This window comes from Tympanuchus pallidicinctus, unplaced genomic scaffold, assembly GCF_026119805.1.
Source record: "Tympanuchus pallidicinctus isolate F22 unplaced genomic scaffold, pur_lepc_1.0 scaffold7, whole genome shotgun sequence".
NCBI classification, from domain to species: Eukaryota; Metazoa; Chordata; class Aves; order Galliformes; family Phasianidae; genus Tympanuchus; species Tympanuchus pallidicinctus.
Window position 1 is genome coordinate 8,009,076 of NW_026294791.1, and position 18,460 is coordinate 8,027,535.

Sequence of the window (18,460 nt, forward strand, 5' to 3'; positions counted from 1 at the left end):
TATCCCTGCAATAATTTTCCGCTTTCCTTCGATAAAATTGCCAAATAATAATGAATCATTTCATAAATAATGGGTTTAGAAGCTTATCAGGGCAGGCGGGCCACTGCTGGGGCTTTATCTCTCTCGGCCACATTGCAGTAGTGTTCCGCTCTCCATACTAAATAGGAAACTGGACGTGATGTGGAATTAGAGCCTCCCCAGCTGAAGCCACCCCACATTACTACAAATATAGCCGCCATGCGTAGGCCACAAAATGGCTCCACTCACTTTTCCCAATGAAAAGCAAATGGTGAGTGGGGAGGGATCGGGCCCCGCAGCGGGATGGAGCTGGAGGGGGGCGCGGGGGGGGGGCGGAGAGGGGGGATTTTTGGGGCAAGCGGGGGTTTTCTGCAGTGTGTTAAAGACAGGTGAAAGGGGGGAAAAAAATCCCACAAAAACAAATGCGGCTTTTCCACGGTTGGGCTTTATTTTTTCTGTTGTTCTCCTTTGATGGAGGGGGGGGGGGAGGAGGGGAGCTGAGGTTGCCTTTCCTTGCTCACCCCCCACCCGGGCGCGGCCCCCACTATCGGGGCTCTGTGGGGCCATGCAGGGCGAAGCAGGGCGATGTGGGGAGATGCCCACAGCTCTGCTTGGGGGGCCCGACGTGAACCGACTGCCGGACGGCTCATGGGGGTTTCTCCCCACCCGTTCCCCATCCCTTTCTCGCTCAGTTTTGGGGGGTAATTCTCCCCACCATGGGCACAGGGAGAGGTGCGCGGCCGGGGTGGAAATTTCCTGCCCATCCACGGCCGCAAAACAAAAGGAGTTGGAGGCGCAGAACAGAACGGGTGGGGATTTCATGCCCTCCCTCCCCTCCATTTTCTCCGTGCGTTTACCCCAAAACGAAACGAAAACGCCGCAGATTCGGGGCATTTTTTTGGTTTATTTCGTTTTAACGAAAAAAGAAAAAAAAAACCAAAAAAAAAAAAACAAAACCCAGAGTAGAAACCGACGGGATTATTCCGTTGTTTAACGAAAAGCATAGCCGCCGCTCGGCATTTCGCTGCGGGGGGGGGGCACGGACGGCTCTCTTCCTGTTGATCGCAGCGGGGCCGCTCCGGACGGACACCGGCCCCGATCCTCAGCGCTGTGCTCCGTGGCTCCGGGAGCGGCCCAGCCGCTATTCGCTGCCCCATCGGAACGAACCAACCCCGACCCCATCCGCAATCTCCTTCCCGAAGAGACAAATCCAAAAATCCACCTGATTCGGCCCCAAAATATGTATTTTTTTTTCTTCTTTTTTTTCCCTCTTTTTACTTTTATTTATTAATGCTTCCCCTAGATATATTACAATTTTTTCCCCTAAATAAACCAGCTTTCTCCTTGAATTTATCATCCTTTTCCCCCATAGACACCAGTTCTCTCCGCTCCGCACAGGTTCGGGCCGTGTGCCGGGGCCGTGCGCCTTGCCCCCGTCCCCGCGGTGCCATTCCCGTGTCCCCCAGACCCACCCTCTCTCTCCCTTTCTCTCCCCCCCTTCTTTTCCTCCCAGGCTTTAGCAGTTTTATCCCGATGCGGGTGTCCTTCCTCTCTGTAAAATCGTAAGTACCTCGAGGTGGGAGGAGTAAATTCAGCCTGACACTGAGAGCGCTTTTGTTGAAACGGGAGAGACTCGCGGTGTCCCTACTTAAATATGACACATGTGAGTAATCTCTTCCTATACAATATGGGAATAGGCAATTAGATGCTCTTTCTGGAGGGCTGGCAGGGCGGGGGGAGGCAGTAAAGCTTTGGGTTGAACGGTAGATATTATTCTTACTATGATTATAATTATTATAGATGGAGAGATGTGATCAAAATAATAATAATAATGATTTTCTCTGGGGTTGGATCAACCCAGAAATGATAATAATTGACCCAAAGAGAAGCAGCGGGGATGTCGGGAATGAGATCTGCTCCGTTATGTATAGAGAGAGGAAAAAAAGAAAGAAAGGTAGAAAGAAAGAAAGAAAGAAAGAGCTAGGAGGGCGGTGGGAGAAGTAGTCGGATAGTGCTGCCCGCCCTCGGCTCTGTCGCGATAGTTTCGTTATGGGGGAGAAAGAAGGGAGCGGGGCCGCATACAATTGCCGTGCGCGGCCTCGGTTGCTTCGAGCCGGGGCCCCTTCCTCCTTCCTGCTGAGCTCATGGGGGTGCGGGGCTTTGTGTGAGCGCTTCTCCCCCCCATTCGGCAGCGCCTGAAGCTTGGTTTCCATGTTGAAAATTAATAACAATTATTCTAATACGAATAAAGTACAAATTCCACCCCAGTGGGCCGAAATGTCCTCGAAACGGAGCTGGGAGAACCTCAGGCCTCCTTCTAGTTCCCTGTCCCTATGGGTGGGGTGCATCCCCAGGGTCACGGTACAGGGGTACAATGGATGTGGGGGGGAAGGAGGGGGGGTTCTTGCAGTGACGTCACGCCGCCGCTGCGTGACGTCACGCTGCCGAAACGGGGGGACCCCTGTCGGCTTCGGGCCGCCCCGAGCGCTGCTCTCCCCGCAGGACGATGGACAGGCCGCCCGCCCCGCCGCCCCCCAGCAGTGACCCCCGCGATGCCCGCCGCCACGACCCCGAAGCGGAGCCCACGAGCGAGCCCGACAGCAGCCGCGGGGGCATGGAGCCGACGGCCGAGCCCCAGCTGCTGCTCAACGGGGCGGCCAAAGAGGCGGGCCGACCCTCCCCCGGGCCCCCCGCCGCCGCCGTGCCCGTCATCGAGCTGGTGCGCCGGGGGGGCTCATTGGACATAAAAAGCCGAGAGGCGGCGGGGGAAGCGATGCAGAGAGCGCCGGGCGCCGAGCCGTGCCGCGCCGCCGAAGCCGCCTGCGAAGCCCGCATGGTGCAGCTGAGTCCCCCCGCGCTGCCGCTGCAGCCCCCCGGCAGGGCCATGCTCTACAACCTGGGGCAACCGCTGGGCACCATCGGCAGGTTCGTGCCTCCCCCCGCTCCCCACCGCGTCCCCGGGGCTGAGGGGAAGGAGAGGAGGGAAGGGGGGATGTTTGGGGGGGAGAAGGGGAGGGCTGAGTCATGGCCAAAAAAAAAAAAAGAAAAAGGCAAACTTTGAGAAGGAAGAAAGGAGGGAAGAAAAAAAAAAAAAGAAAAAGAAAAAAAAGAACAGAACGAAAATCCGTCTTTCCCACAGGGGGGGAAAAGCCTGGCAGAAATACCACGGGCTGAGCCGATATGGGGCATTTCGCTGTGGTCCTGTGGTGGGGTATAGGGAGGAAAGAGGCTGAGCTGTGCGGTGCTCCCCGAGCTCCTCCGCTCAGCCCCAGGGATGGAAAATGGCCCCACGGGCACAGCGCGGATCCCACGCCGGGGGTCCCTTCCATCCCCCGTGGGCTCCGGGGTCCTTGAGCATCTCCCCAGAGGTCGGGGCCGCCTCACGCCGCTCTGCCTCTGTTTGCAGCGGGTTCTTCGGCGAGCCGGACTCCTTCTCCATGTACGGCAGCAACCGGGTGAAGAGGAGACCGTCGCCCTACGAGATGGAGATCACCGACGGTGAGTACGGTGAAAAACCCAAAACGTGAAGGGGGAACATGGTGGGATGCGGCGGGTGCTTCGCGCTCGGGGAAGGCACAGCACAGATCTGTGTGCAGTGTGGGTGGTGCCATTGGGTTGGGGGCAGCCGGCCTCACAGGTCGCTCTGAGACGAACGGCAGAGGAAGGCACCGTGCTGGGGGCTGTGCTGAGGTGCGGGGTCCGACGGTGGGGGTGGGTTGGTGGTTGGACTGCATGGTCTTAAGAGGTCCTGCCCAACCTCAGCGATTCTATGGTTATAGAAATAGACATGCTGTATTCTAATAAGTAGACAATATTTGATCGTACCTGAATTTTTGGCTCCAGGTGTTTATAAGTAGGGCTGAATCTTGCAGATCCCACCTCATGTAAACTTGCCAAATTAGGATCAATTTGAGGTGGAATACAAGTACCGGATGGTGCCATGAGGAGTCAGCACGTGTCACCAGTGCTGGGCTGTCCCTGTGCTCCCATGGGCTCTGATGGTGATGGCACACTGCAGGGGACAGCACTTAGTGATGGTGCCACTCTGTACAAAACATACACGGGGAGACAGAGATGTGAAAAATTATCTGAGAGGATACTCCGTAATTTTGGAAGCTTGTCTTCTTGCTGGTTTTCTTTGGATCTGTAATTACAATCACAATTTAATAAGCATGGATCAATCCATCGATTGGAACAAAATCCAGGCATAACTTTGCAGCCAACTGCTTGGCTTAATTAGGGGGCTTCTCTATGAGAAATGAAGATCTTCCATGAGCTTCCATACAGCTAAGGGGTATTTTAAATTTCTCCACTGCTTGACACACCTTGCCCCAAACCTGTTCTTCTAAGAATATGGTTAATTTAGTTGCTGGCACTGATGGAAGAATCAAACATTGTAGTGGTGTCAGAATTTGTTGTATTCTTGATCTTGTTTAGCGAGGAAAATGGACAGGTCAGTGTTTGGTTTCAGCATTTCGTGAGACATTGCCTCTTAGTAGGCAGCTTCCTGTAAATGAGATGTGCTGGAAGCCTGTGAAGATTGAGATTTTTGGATAATTAACACGATCCACATTTCTTTTCCTTATTCCTTTATGAGTGCAAAAAGATGTTAAGCTGCACCTCCTAAATCCAGGACTGTGTGCTCTGTTTTGTCCAGAAAGAGCATTTAAGAGCAGGAATTGTGTTGCTGTAGGAGATGACAGCACATTGTCACTGCACTCAGCAGAGCCAGGCAGCTGTGGTGGCTGAAGTCCCTTTGGTCCCCACAGAGAAGAGATGGTGTGTGATGGGAATCCCACAGCCCATCCTTTAGGGTGCAACTCATCAGCACGTTAATTGAACACTTCATTTGTTCATTTTGTTAATTGAACACATTTGTGGTGATTTTCACTGCCTGTGATGCTCCCTATTCCTTCCAGCATGGCCATTCTCCCGTAGTTTCTTGAGGTTGCTGCATCCTTCCATTGTCAGTGTGTGCTGGAGGTGAGGATGGAGATGGCTGATGGCAGTGTCTCCTTCCACACACTGCTTTCTGTGGATCCAAGGACTTGCAGTCCTGATTTCACTTCTGGGCAGACTTCTGCTTTGTGTCTCTCCCAGCATAGAGGCAATGCCACCTCATGCCATCAGGAGCTGCCTCGATGAGCTGCAAGCAGAACCAATAGAGGGAGAATGGATGATTGCATTCCTGAGCACAGGAATACCTCCTGTTACATGCCCTACAGGAATATGGCTGTAAAACTAGAAATTTAGCTGGCACTGGCAGTAGCAGAGCCAAATGGTCATCACTGGCAATTGGGAGACCCTTCTCCAGTCACTGTCTGATGGAGAATCCTTGCATTGATGAGCAAGAGGGAGCGGGAGGTCCATGGGCCAGCTGGAAAGCTGCTTTGTCCTCCTCCCATGGTCACCCTTGAGGACACTGCTTCCACTGTGTGTTACACAAGGGTGAGTCCTGCTGCCCCATTACACAAAGCACCAGGAGGGCTGGTGATCTCTGTCAGATCTCCTGATCCTAGTGACATCAGGGCAGAAGGAAGACCCTGGGATCTTGGATCTGTTAAATCCTCAGCTCATGCCAATTTCCCCTGTCCCAGTGGTGTGACTTTTGGGATAGAAAAATAAAGCCATCTGGTGAGCTAGCCTTTTGATAGGGTCTTTGTTGCTGAGATACCCTAAAAATACATGTAATGGTGAGCCACCCTCCTTGGAGAGCTAAATCTAGGCATCTCAGGGGGCATCTAGAAAGGTGCAACTCAACTTTTCCCTTCCATTGAACAGGAGCTGTGGCTGTTGCGGCTTCTTGGTTAGCTTCCTGCTAGCTGGAAACTCTTGGTCCTGTGCCTTGATGATGGGACTAAAATAAATAGAGTAAAACTTGAGAAATGAGCAAATTATTAAATGACCGGAGAGATGGTGCAGATTCAAGAACCATGGAGATGTGAGACTGAGAGATGCGGTTTTGGACACTACTGGTGGTAGCTGGATGGTTGGACTGGGTGATGTCAGAGATCTTTTCCAACCTTAACGATCCTGTGGTGCTATGGGCACTGCTAATAACTGTGTGCCATTGCAATTGCAGGTCCTCACACGAAGGTGGTCCGCCGCATTTTCACCAACAGCCGGGAGAGGTGGAGGCAACAGAACGTGAACGGAGCCTTCGCGGAGCTCCGCAAACTCATCCCCACGCACCCGCCCGACAAAAAGCTGAGCAAGAATGAGATTTTGCGCCTGGCTATGAAATACATCAACTTCCTGGCCAAGCTGCTCAACGACCAGGAGGAGGAAGGAAACCAAAGGGGTAAAGTGAACAAAGACTCGGGGATAGTTCAGGAAGACCTCCTGCAGGACATGCTGTCTCCGAACTCCAGCTGTGGAAGTTCTTTGGATGGAGCAGCGAGCCCGGACAGCTTCACAGAGGAGCACGACACGCTCGACTCCAAGCACGCACGGAACCTGCACCATGCCATCCTCCCTGTCGAAGGCAGCGCGCAGCGGTGATGACCCCAAATCACTCCCCGAGCGCTCAGAGAAGGGTGGCGAGACCCAGGTGGGTGGGATTTGGGACATTCGGCTCCCCGTCTGCTCGGCCCAGGTTGGCACGTTGGCCAACCAAATGGGATGGACGCTCGGTGTTTAGGTACGGGATCGTACGAAGAAGAAAAGCGTTCAAGTCGTCTTCGTTGTACATACTGACTCTGAGGATGGGAGGGGAATGCAGCCAGCACCCCTCCAACATTCTGAGGGTTTTTTGGACCGCCTGAGGGTCACTTCTCAAGCAGTCTTGAGGCTGGGACGTGAGGAATGAAACACAGGGCTGTGGAGCACAAGCAACTGGTCCGAGCCATGCTCCCGTTGACCAAGACCTTCTGACTGTATCTTTTTAATGAGGTGAAAAATACCCTCAGCAAAAGAACTATTAAAAGGATTGAGACTTTCTTTTTCCTCTCTCTCTCTCTCTCTCTCTTTTTTTTTTTTTTAATTGTTTTTGTCCCCTTTCCCTTCTACCTAAAGTTGGATAGTTTGGGGTGTTGTATTTATGACGTGAGATTCCTTCTGTTCAACGCCATCATGCAGTATCCACTGAACATAAAGGTACATAGGGTGTTCTGTGCTCCCCACCACCCCCTGAGCCCCCTTCCCTGTGCTGTAACACAGCAGGTGAGATCCTGCAGTGGTCTCCCTCAAGTTTCCCCAGAGGTTTCTGTAGGGCTGAGCTTCTCTCAAGGAAGATGAAACTCAGAATTGGTAAAGGAGAGAAAAGGTGACTAGCGATGCCCTCCCCTTGAACCAGGGACTTTTTTTGAATGAAAAAAAAGTGAAAGGAATCAATGATGCATCAACAGTTTGAGTGTACATAGGGTTATAAAAGGGTTTCAGTGGTATGCTTTGAACTTCTTGGTTTTGTTGTGTGAAAGTAGTGGTGGTAGTGCACCCCTGCAAGCACCCACAGACTGGATGCAATTAGACAGTAGGAGGCCGTTGATTGGCTGAGGCTGGTAGGAGCCACAGCCTTGTTGTATCTCCTGGCCTGGGGTGAATGCTAAGAGCACTGATGGGATCATCCCGAGGTCTTAGGCTCTGCAGAGCTGGTTTGGGACCAAGTGTCAGTGCTCTGTGGTTCCTCTGTTTCTGGTTCCTTCATGTGTAGAGGCTCCAAGGCAAAGAAATTGTAGTGTTACACCACAACCCAATGTCCTTCATAAGGGAGAAAGCCTTTGGGCTTGGCTTTAGGGCCTCTTGTAAATAATAGGCTGAGACTTTTCTCAGTGTAGAGCAGGTGCATTGGGTGGGATGTACTCCCAGCCCAAGCCAGGGCTTTGAGCTCAGCCCCAAGTTGTCAGAAACCAACAGCATCCCCCAGCGTGTAGTGGGGAGAAGGAGGACAGTGCCCTCCTGTATCCAGACCCTGCGTAAAGGGACAGCTTAATGAAGGAGTTACCATGGGGCAGTGCTGAGCATGAGGGGCTGCTGTAGTCACTGGTGTCCCTGGGAATGGGCACCTGGGTGGTGACCTGGGGGGGCAGGAGAAAGGGGGGCCTCATTCACTTTTTGTCAAACTACTGCAAGAAAAAAGGCCACCAACACTCTGAGATTTTCCTCATTCCCCAGAATTCTGGTTTGTTTTGCTGTTTTTTTTTTTTGTTTAATTTCTCCCTTTTTGGTAGCTGGACAGTTGGCCAATGGTACAACCTCCTCGGTCCCCACACGCACACCTGCCCATAGCACGCTGCCGTCCTCCCGGGGTATGTACAGTTGTCCTTTAATCGTGATTGAATGGTACATTTCCCCCATCCACCCACCTTCCCCCCTGCCTGCTTCACGTCTCCGTGTGTGGAACATCGCCCCGGTTCTGTTGGAACAGCACTGCTGCTCAGTGTCGTACCGTGTGATTGAATTCTCCCCCTGCCATTATTTTCTCTCCCAGCCCCGTCCCTCTCTCTGCCACCCTCCCTTTGGCTTTCTGCATTTTTTCAGCAGAAACAAGGTAACCAGACCCGGTACCCTGACTCTCGACCCACTGTGGATGTGCTATTTAGAAAACACATTTGTTGTAATGTGTGTGTATATATAAATATATATATATAATGAATATATCAAGAATATTTCTAAATAAAGTTTTACAAAGCAGCCTCCGCTCGCTTTCCTCTCTCCCCCCCTCGCACCCATTGGCAATTCAGCTCTGTGCCCAGCTGGGAAAAGCTGCCAACAGCCAACAGATCCCTTGCAAAACCATTTCCCCATCCTGAAAGCAGGAAGGAAGCGGTGGTGTGGAGCAATCCCCCGTGTTGGGCGGGCGCCTGGGCACTGCCACCTGCTGTGTGCATGTCCCCAGAGGTCCCTCACTGGTGGCCTTGTCTCTCTTTTGGGGATGGGGCTGCTGGGGACAACGCTGCTGTGCTCGAAGCTGAGCAGTGTTTGGCTAAGGCTCAATAGGCAGTCATAGGCAACGGTGGGTAGTTGTAGGAATTCCTCCTTTATTTTAATTAAAAAAAAAAAAAAAGAAACGAATGTCAGAGCCTGGTGCACACTGAAAACACTAAAAAACAGTTGAGCTGGTGACATCAGTCATTTATATATATATATATGTGTGTATATTTATATATACATAAATATATATCATTAATAGGCAATATTGAAGATGGTATAAATACACATGTATATCATTTACAGGCTATGCTGAAGGTGGCATATATACACACATACATCATTTACAAGCTATGTTGAAGGTGAACACAGCTGCAGCATGCCACAGCCATGCTGTGAGCAGGAGGACGACACCATTCCCCTCCATCCCTATGACTTTGGCAGTCCCCTTCAGGGTGTGCAGAGCCCCACAGTTGAGGCGTTGGGTGTTATCTGCTGCCAACCCCATCGCTGCTCAACAGATGCTCCAACCCCATCCCCACTCTGTCCCGGATGGAGCTGATAGCTCTCGCACCCTTTATCTCTCCCTCCCACATCCTATTCTGCTCCCTGCCCAGGACAAGTTTCCCTCTTCCTCCCCCTTCAAGCAGCCCTTGCACGCACCCAAGGTGAGGGTTTATAAGCACTCCCTACATGTTTACACTGAATATACAGCTCTATGGACAGTGCTGGGAAGGAGTGATGCCACTCATTCACTGTGTCACCCCCTGATGCTCCCATTCCAGGTGGAAAATTCAATTTATCTTCACCATTTGTTAATTTTATTTGTTTGCAATGGTGTTTCTTTGCAATGGGTGATGAACAGTGCCCCGGCCCCAAATATTTTCTGTATTTAGGAAAAGCTCCTTAGGGCCAACCCTTGCACAGAGGACAACAGCCTGGGTGCTATGGGTGGCTCTGGCCCTCAGACAAACCTGGGTTCACCACCGTTGGTGTTGGATGGAGCCAACTGGTTATGGACATTACCTTCAGAAGTGATGGGGATTTTGATCCATCTCTTACTGTAGGGAATTTTTTGGCAAATCATAGGATGGCATTGAAAGACATTTTGTTGGTTCACCTTTCTCCTGTGCCCCTGGTCATACGAAGGCTCCTAGGGACAGAAAATCTCCATGTCATGCTGTGCTTCTGCAGTGGCTGTGGCACAGATGAAATTGGGAAGGAGGGGAAGTGCATTTAGATAAAATTGAATTAAAACTATAAGAAAAGAGAAGGTGGGAGAAGCACACGTTTAAAGCCAGAAAAACAAGAAACAAAAAAGCAAAATCACCCCAAATTTGTGCAGCTTTCATTGTCCAGCTTCATTATCTGGCTTTAACTACAGCCTCTTTCGAAAAGCCAAGCTCCAGGGCAGCCTAGACTGGAAAAAAAGCAAGCACCTGCATTACTCAGTGCCTTCCCACATTATCAAATTAAAATATGCTCACGGAACAACAGGCCCCAAATATTCCCACCCATGCAGGCGATGGGAAAGCTTCACCTTCATTATTAGCAGCCACTGACAACTGGGAGCAGTAATTTATTGCTGGCAGAGCTGCTCCCTGCTCATCCCACGGCTGCCAGGGTTCCCACAAAGCCACACAAAGGCTGCGGGTGCCCAGGGGACCGCATGCTGTCACGGGCAGAGCCATTCATCCTCCCATCCCTCCCTGGCCTGCCTGGTTCTCCTGCCTCTCCCTTTGCTTCTTGCTGCCCAACACCTGAACACCGCCTGGGGCTCACTGAGTTGTCACACTCCGGGATAAGGCTCACAGTGATGGCCAACCCTGTTAGGAACGAAGGTGGTGATGCTCCAAAGCACACAGGGCTCCAAGGAGCCTCACGTCAGGGGTCCCGCCGTCATCTTCAGGTTCGTCACCCTTCGGACACATCGATTTTTCCTCTCTCCTCAAGCTATTCTGAGACGCCCCAGTGACCTTTAGGGGAACAATTTACCATTGTGTTTTGGTGAAGCCCGGCCTCTATTTTTACACTCTGTTTTGCTGATGCGGGCAAAGGGAGCGAGACGGGAATCCAGCAGGAAATGGGAGGGAGCGTCTGGAGCGCAGTTCAATCTGCCCCGACCCTTTGATGTGCCGGGACTGGGGCCGGGCCGGGCCGGGACAGAGGCGGGGATGGGACTACGAGACCCAGGGGGGATTTGCTTTTGTCCCTCCCAGCACTCCACGTGGATCGGGTTAGGGGAGAAGTTTTGTACTCAGGGCGACTCCTCGGCACAGCTGTCCAGAGAGCTGCGGGTGTCCTATCCCTGGAGGTGCTCAAGGCCAAGTTGGATGGGACCTGGGCAGCCTGAGGACATCCAGTCCACGGCAGGGTGTTAGGCTGGGGGTGCTCTAAGGTGCCTTCCAACCGAAACCATTCTGTGATTCTGTCACTCAGACTGCGTGAGATGATGCTTTCACACTACCCTGTACGTCAGCAGGGTCCAACCTATCTCCTATCCCATCTCCCATCACCCCGTCTCCTAACCAGTGCCGGTCTCGCTCACATACGTACGGTGCTCGATGCCCGCACTTTTGCACGCACATCCTTTGCTGCCGCCTCCCTGGAACGGGCTCAGGGCACTCCACGTCGCAGATAAGCGCTGCATCAAAGCTACCGCAGCGCACCCGCTTCCTGCCCGCCGGCGGGGCCGGGACCGGCGGGGCTGCGGCTGCTGCCGGGCCCTTGGCCGCCTCCCGGCGCCATTACCCCGAGCCGCCGGCAGGGGGCGCTGCGGGACGGCCGCAGCCACGGCCCGGGCCCGAGCGGGGCGGGGGCTGCTTCGTGACGGCGGTCGGGGGCTGCCGGCACTGCCCGGTATCTTAAGGGCTCGTCTCATCCCTTTCTTTCCTCTTTCCCCCTTTCCTCTTTTCTTTTTCCCGTTCTCTTTTACCCTTTTCCCTTCCTCGTTAACCTTTTCCCCTTCTTCCTTCTCCCTTTCCCCTCTTCCTTTTCTCCTTTCCCCATTTTTCCTCATTCCCTTATTCCTTTTCCCCTTTTCAGTTTTCAATTTTTCCCCATTTCCTTTCCTTTTTTTTCTCTTTTCCTCTTTCTCTTCCCTATTTGAATTTTTCCCCTCCTCTCCTCTCCTCTCCTCTCCTCTCCTCTCCTCTCCTCTCCTCTCCTCTCCTCTCCTCTCCTCTCCTCTCCTCTCCTCTCCTCTCCTCTCCTCTCCTCTCCTCTCCTCTCCTCTCCTCTCCTCTCCTCTCCTCTCCTCTCCTCTCCTCTCCTCTCCTCTCCTCTCCTCTCCTCTCCCCTCCTCTCCTCTCCTCTCCTCTCTCCTCTTTTTTCCACCCCCCTCCCTTCCCCATGCTCCCCATTTCTTCACACCCATTGAAACACCCCTCCACAGCAATGGAAATGGCAAAGACACCCTCAGCAGCTTTCACCTTTAATACTTCAGCCCCATATAGGGCTGCACCGGAGGCAGAAGGTGCTGCAATTTCCCCCATTCCCCCCACTACCTGCACCTGTTTGCTTGGGTCACAGCCAGAACAGCAACATTTTTTATTATTATTATTATTATTATTATTATTATTATTATTATTATTATTATTATTATTCCTTTTTAATTTTGCAGCCAGCCAAATGCTGCAGAACCCAGAGGCGAAGCAGCTGGGCCAAACTCTGCCCTGTGTTATGGAAATCACGGCTGCCACCCGGCAGATGCGGGCTGAGGAAATAATGCGGCTGTTGAGCCGACACAGAGGAGGAGAGGGGAGCTTTTGTCTGGCACTCGCCGGGGTTGGAGAACACTTGTCGAGCAACAACTGGAGCTCATTGAAAAGAAGTGGAGGTTATTAGGAGCGTTTCGCTCGATGCCGATGGCCCCGTAATTTTTCCCTTCAGATGCCAGGCAGAATCTGTGGGGCTGGGAGGGAGAAGAGAGATACCACCTGACAGCACGCTGATGGTGGAGGGAATAAATAGGGCTGGAAGCAGCCGGCAGGGCTCTGGCAGCTCGGACCCCGTGTTTCAAGGGTGCTTTGCCTTCCCCAGGGTAACTGGGGCAGCACAATGATCAGCTGGCCTGGGAGACATCCATCCATCCCTCTATCTACCCGCCTATCTCTCCCTCTGTCTCGATGCACGACCCTCCAGCCTCCTTTCTCTGCTCTGAAATAAAAAGCAGCGATCCCCTTTCCGAAGCCAGGAACGAAATGAATGCCTTCTCTCCCTAATTCAGGTAGCTCCTCATAAATCTTCCCAGCTTCAGCATGGTCTCCTAGGACTCCTGGGGCAGTTGGGAACCTATGTAATCAGCTCGGATGATCAGCACTGTTTGTCGCTCTCCAGTTGCCGAAAAGCCCTTTGAACCCTTTGTGTCTTTATTGAATGATCCCGGAGTCCCCTGACGATTTTGCCAGTCTGGCCCATTCTGCACGCCAGCTCCTGGGTTAATAACCCACTGAAATCCCGCAGTGAGTGCAGAGGGTGGGGAGAGCCACGGCCCTGCTGCTAAGCCTCTTATCACAGCATCTTCCCATGTCTCCTCCTCGGTGCTCCCACACGCTGCAGATTTCCATGAAAACACAAAACGTGGCCAGCAAGTAGGGCTCAGAGCCAGCATGAGAACATCCAGGGAACGATACACCTGGTGCTGAGAGAAGAAAGCTAAAAGTCCCCCTGGGGAGACTCAGCAGGGGCTGGGGCAGACGAAAAGTCACAACATCCATGGGTGAAAGCGTTGATTTTTAGTACATTTTAGTGCTTTTTTGGTTTCAGTTGGTCAGGAACCAAGGTGAGGGATGGCGGCTGCTGGCAGAGGTTTGCTGTGATGCTGAGCCCTATGGGAGCACTGCTCAGGTTGCAGCCTGCTGGAAGCAAATCCAAACCTGTCCAAACCCAGGAAGATTCCTTCCATCAGGGAAATGCTCAGCTGTCATCTTTATAAATCGTTTGGGTTGGAAGGGACTCTAAAAGGTCACCTGGTCCAATTCCCCTGCCATGAACAGGGAGAGCCATGCCCACCTTCAATGGACAGGTCTCTTGGGCTGAAGTTTTGCTGGCAATGTTTGCCATCTGCCCCAGCATCCCCAATAATCCCACGGTGATCACCAGCCAGATCTGCACCTCTTCTCCACCCAGTTCTCCCCAGAGGCGTTGTTGGTGTTTCTCCTCCTGAAGGATGCAGCTCTCCATACCCCACAAGTTAGTGTGGACCTCCATCAAGACAGGCAAAGTAACCTAATCTATGAGCGCATTAGGGTGTTGGAAAACAATAATCCAAGAAGGAAACACATTATCTGTCCTTGTTACTTTACAAAGTAATTTAAATTAATTTTTCCCTAGAGTGGTTAGGGAGCACAGCAACTCGCCCTTGCCTATTCTCTCCGGCTAATGAAGCTTTACCAGAGACTGCTCGTGAATTCCTATTAAGACCTCATCTTAGAGGTTACAGGGCAAAGCAATTTCTGCTCCTGGGAAAGATGCCTATGAATTTGTAATTGTAAGGCCGTGTTTGATAGGGATTAGCATCTGAAAGGGGTAGAGTGGTGGGTAGCAGAGAAAACATTATTTCAATTAGCAGAAGAAAAGCAACTTAACATCTGATTATAGTTTACAGTTTCAATTTTCTCCTATTCTGGCATTTGGGATAATTATTTCCTGAAATCATCCACACCCACCAAGCAGCCAACTCTGCCTTTCTTTTCCTCCTGGTCATGTTGGTAGTGATTGACATGGGAATGGCTGATGAGCTGGCTTTGTTCCTTTCTGTTCTTCTCCCAGGCAATAGCCAGACTCAGGGAATGTGGGGATGGAGGGGAGGATGCTGTGGCAAGCCTGACTAAAATGAGATGAGCTGTTTCCCATCATGCCCAGGAGGTGTAGGACATGGTGGAGCTTTGCTCAGCTGTTGGGTTCATGGCTGGTGTAGTGGTCAGCAGCATGGCACAGTGCTAATGCCCTTCGCTCCCACTCACAAAATGGTGCAACTGGGAAAACGTTTAAGGAGACTGGAAATGCCCTGGGACACCTAATGCTCAGATCTTTCCTCTGCACTCAGGAATTTCCTCTCATCACTCATTTACTTTCCTCCCAGCCTACAGAGGCAGATGCCTTTTGCTCTGTATGGACTTGCCACAACCCACGGTCCTGCTGCTTTTCTCTGCCTTATTGGTCTCCTGCTTCCTAATGGCGATGCAATCGGTTTTCAGGCTGGAGATTCCTCGTAAGAAGGCATGCTGTTATTTAAGGAAGATCATGAAATCCATCCTTAATGAAAGGACGGGAGAAACCCTTTCTACCAAGTTACGCTGAAGCCTGAGATTATCATTTTTATGGGCTTCCAATCTCTCCAGCCTTGTGTCTTATCAGCAAATGCAGCTGGAGGCTTCAAAACACTCCCAGCTTGCTGCTGATTTTGTGGGATGAAGATTAGAGATGATCAGATAGTGAATTATTCATTCCACTTGATATCTCTGGGCAGGAGGGAATATCCAAGCAAAAGTCAGCTCCCTCCTAGCTGTCTGAGCATCTCCTGCTCTTCCAGGGAAGAGCAGAGGCAAGGGGCCAGGCTGACATGAACACAGAGCTGGAGCCTCAGAACCATTGGCCCCACCAGCCTCCTTCACCTGGTGGGCAGAGAAGCAGCAGCAATGGTTTAAAAATGAATGAAGGTAGATTTACATTGAATGTAAGGAAATTTGTCACGAAGAGGGTGGTGAGGGAATGGAGCAGGTTCCTTGGGGAAGCTGTGGATATTCCATCAATGGAGATGTTCAAAGCTGAGCTGGATGTGGCTTTGAGGTCTAGAGGCAGGTGTCCCTGCTTATGGTAGAGGGATGGATTAGGTTGTCTTTAAGGTCCCTTTCAGCCCAATGATTTTGTTATCTCAGAGGAAAATGAAGAGAGTAGCACAGCCCTAGAGTGGACGAAGGGTCACAGACACAATACCAATGTTAGAGACCACCTACCAGCTCTTGTGGGACCTCTTTGAGCCATGTAATAAAGCACAGGGTGGGGTGAAGGCCCCGTGGAACACGTTGGGGCAGCCATGCTCTACTGCATGACGGCAGCTGGGTGCCAGCACCGGTTATTGCACAGTCCAATTGGACATTGTTTCATGAAATTCCTCTGGGGGGTGGTGGCTCTGGATGTCCCTTGTCCTTCTCCATGCTTCCCAGACCTTGCACAACCCTTCTGCCAAGTGACTCTGCCACTGAATAACTGGCCAAGGAAATAGCTCACCCATTGCAGGAGGGGAACGTACTGCCAGCCCTGACTTGACCCTGCTGGGGAGTCTGGGCAAAAACCCACGTTTTCAATGGAAGAAAAAATATATATTTTTTTATTTTTGCACTGTTCAGGCTTGCTTTTATCTATTTTATCTATTTATTTATTTCTTTATTTTTATGTCTCTTTCTGGTGAAGTGGGGGGGGAGATGGGGTGGATGAAAGAGGGGAGGAGGGTGAGAGGGAGGAAGGAAATGAAGGAAAAACAACCCAACCTCCATACAAACACTGAAGCCCACAACGTTTCTCAAAGAGGAACTGGCATCTGCTCTGAGCCGTATCACCCAGGAACACATTTTAGGCTCAGGAATGTGCTCTGAGCCAATGTTAATTTTGGTTAAAAAGAAGAAAAAAAAAAAAAGAGGAAGAAATGTCAGGGTTTTTTTTTGAGGATATCAACATAATCCTGAAATGCCAAGACCTGGATTTGTCCAAGACCCGTTCTATGGGAAACAGCTCCTAAGAGTCCCTTGGAGAGAGCTGGGCTGGGGCTCAGTGCTGCAGACAGAACTGCCCTTCTCTGCCTCAGTTTCCCCCTTCAGTAAAATGTCTCCAAAAGGGTTTGCTCTGCCACATCCCTGTGCTGCTGAGAGCATAAATGTGAGGGATGGCAACACATCCAAAGTGCTGCAGTGGGAACTTGTAGCTTCTGGTCTCTGCTTTGCATGCTTCCACTGCGAGAATTCCACACGCTTCCACTTCTTCCACAAAAGGACGAAGCGGTGGCAAATTATTTGCTGAAATTTCTGATCTTGTCCCTACAATAAATCCATTGCCATTGCTGTTCCTTATCCCCCCCCCCAGGCCTGGCTGAGTGACGTGCAGCCAAGCAGGTGCCACTGGGCCCTTTGGCCACAGTTGTGCATACCTCCCTAATAGCTGCCATAGGCTCAGCAGATGCCTGGGAGCAGAGAAGAGCTTTGAGATAAGCAAAGGAATGAGTCCCTGCCCTCATGGCCAAGGGCAGAAGAAGAAGAACCCTGCCTTGAGATTCTTCTTTCTTTGGAAATCAGCCCTGCTGTCCCTGGGGCTGAGCTGAGCAGAGAAGATGGGAAGAAGTCCCCAAGTGTGGAGGGGCTGAGAGCGATGCAGATGCAGGGTGGGCAGCAATAGGTGGCAGATGTTACAAGTGCTGCACTTGCTAAAGACAGACCCAGGACTGGGTGTTGGTGAAGCTTTCTGCTGAAGGCAGGCTTTTTTTCTTTTTTTTTCTTTTCCTTGTGAGGTTGTGCTAAGGAATAAGCAGCCAAGAGCACAAGACCTGCGTTCTTCTTTGGAATTGATAACATGCAAATATGTTGCTGGGAAACCAAAGGTCACTCTCATTATTATTTCTTCCTAAGCCAGCTCATCCCTTTTGGTTTGTAACAGCATTGCTTTTAAAGGGACACACTATAGGCAGGTCCTTCCCAGGTGCATGGAGAGAGTTCCCTCCTTGGAGAGACCTTTCCCTGCATGAGCAAAGCTGGTGGGGCTGAGACTGAGCCCACCTTGTGCTGCATGGGGGATTGAGGCATGGGGAGATGAGTGTGCAAAGGAACTCGGGGGAAAGCTGGGGGCTGGTCTTGTGCACCTCCATTTCCAGGATAAATGAGACTGCTTGAGGTCTGGGGAAAGCAGGGGAATGAAGAGCAGGATGACAGCACTGCTGTCGTGTGTTTCTATCTCTTGTGGTGTCAAAAAACTTCAGGATCAGCCCTGAAGGCTCAATAAAACCAACGCTCTGTTTATGATGTTTAATAGCCTATCTAGCAACGTCTGTTGCAGCAATCAGCAGTGAGGCCAGTTTAATAAAGGATGTTTCTAAGCCACAAATGTGTTTTCCCAGCTTGTTAATGACACTTGGTGCAAAGGACGGCAGCATTCCTCTCCTGCACCTGGCACTCCGTTTCCCTGCTGAGATGTGCTGTGTGTGGGATCCGTGCTCTGTGGGTGCTCCCCAGGACTCCAGCGCTGGGATGGGGCACAGGGGTGGGAAGGGGTTCCTAGGGGAGCCCCAACCCCTGCTCTGTGGGACAAGAGGTGCTGACGGGGAGCTCTCAGAGCTGAGATTTCAGCTCTCTCTCGGCTGCATTCCCCAAAGACCACAGCAGGGATTTACCGATGAGGGCGTTAGTTCTTCCTCCCGCACCCGTACAATCGCTGTCCGTGTATCTCGGCTCCCTTCCAAGCCCTAAGGGAACAGCCAGGTTCAAGTCACCTTGCCCCAAATTCCCCTTAATCCCTCTCTCTGGGGCGGAAGAAAGAGACACCTCCTCCACACCCTCCTCCCCTTCCCGGGGTCGGATTTGAATAT

At 51.6% G+C, this 18,460-nt stretch overlaps 1 protein-coding gene and 1 long non-coding RNA gene across 4 annotated transcripts; one reads left to right on the forward strand and one right to left on the reverse strand.

Moving 5' to 3' along the window:
* TAL1 (TAL bHLH transcription factor 1, erythroid differentiation factor) lies at nt 1-8,651 on the forward strand. Of its 2 annotated transcripts, XM_052665993.1 has the most exons (5): nt 2-289; nt 1,532-1,681; nt 2,521-2,943; nt 3,425-3,516; nt 6,101-8,651. In XM_052665993.1, coding segments are annotated over exons 2-5 (936 nt in total). In that variant the 5' UTR covers nt 2-289; nt 1,532-1,679; the 3' UTR covers nt 6,520-8,651. The 2 variants fall into 2 exon arrangements, with proteins under 2 accessions (XP_052521952.1, XP_052521953.1); XM_052665992.1 differs by lacking the exon at nt 1,532-1,681 and having other exon boundaries at nt 1-289.
* On the reverse strand, nt 8,139-11,564 carry LOC128072326 (uncharacterized). Of its 2 annotated transcripts, none has more exons than XR_008202206.1 (3): nt 11,443-11,564; nt 10,007-10,306; nt 8,139-8,994 (listed from the first exon to the last, which is right to left on the reverse strand). It is a non-coding gene; the product is annotated as an uncharacterized LOC128072326 (long non-coding RNA). The 2 variants fall into 2 exon arrangements; XR_008202205.1 differs by lacking the exon at nt 8,139-8,994 and having other exon boundaries at nt 9,075-10,083; nt 10,217-10,306.
* Nucleotides 11,565-18,460: the final 6,896 nt, after the last annotated feature.

Bases quoted from the DNA above. Each gene is read 5' to 3' on its own strand.
- TAL1 (XM_052665992.1), top strand. The intron at 2,944-3,424 runs GTTCGTGCCTCC...CTCTGTTTGCAG, and splicing joins CCGCTGGGCACCATCGGCAG to CGGGTTCTTCGGCGAGCCGG. The intron at 3,517-6,100 runs GTGAGTACGGTG...TTGCAATTGCAG, and splicing joins CGAGATGGAGATCACCGACG to GTCCTCACACGAAGGTGGTC.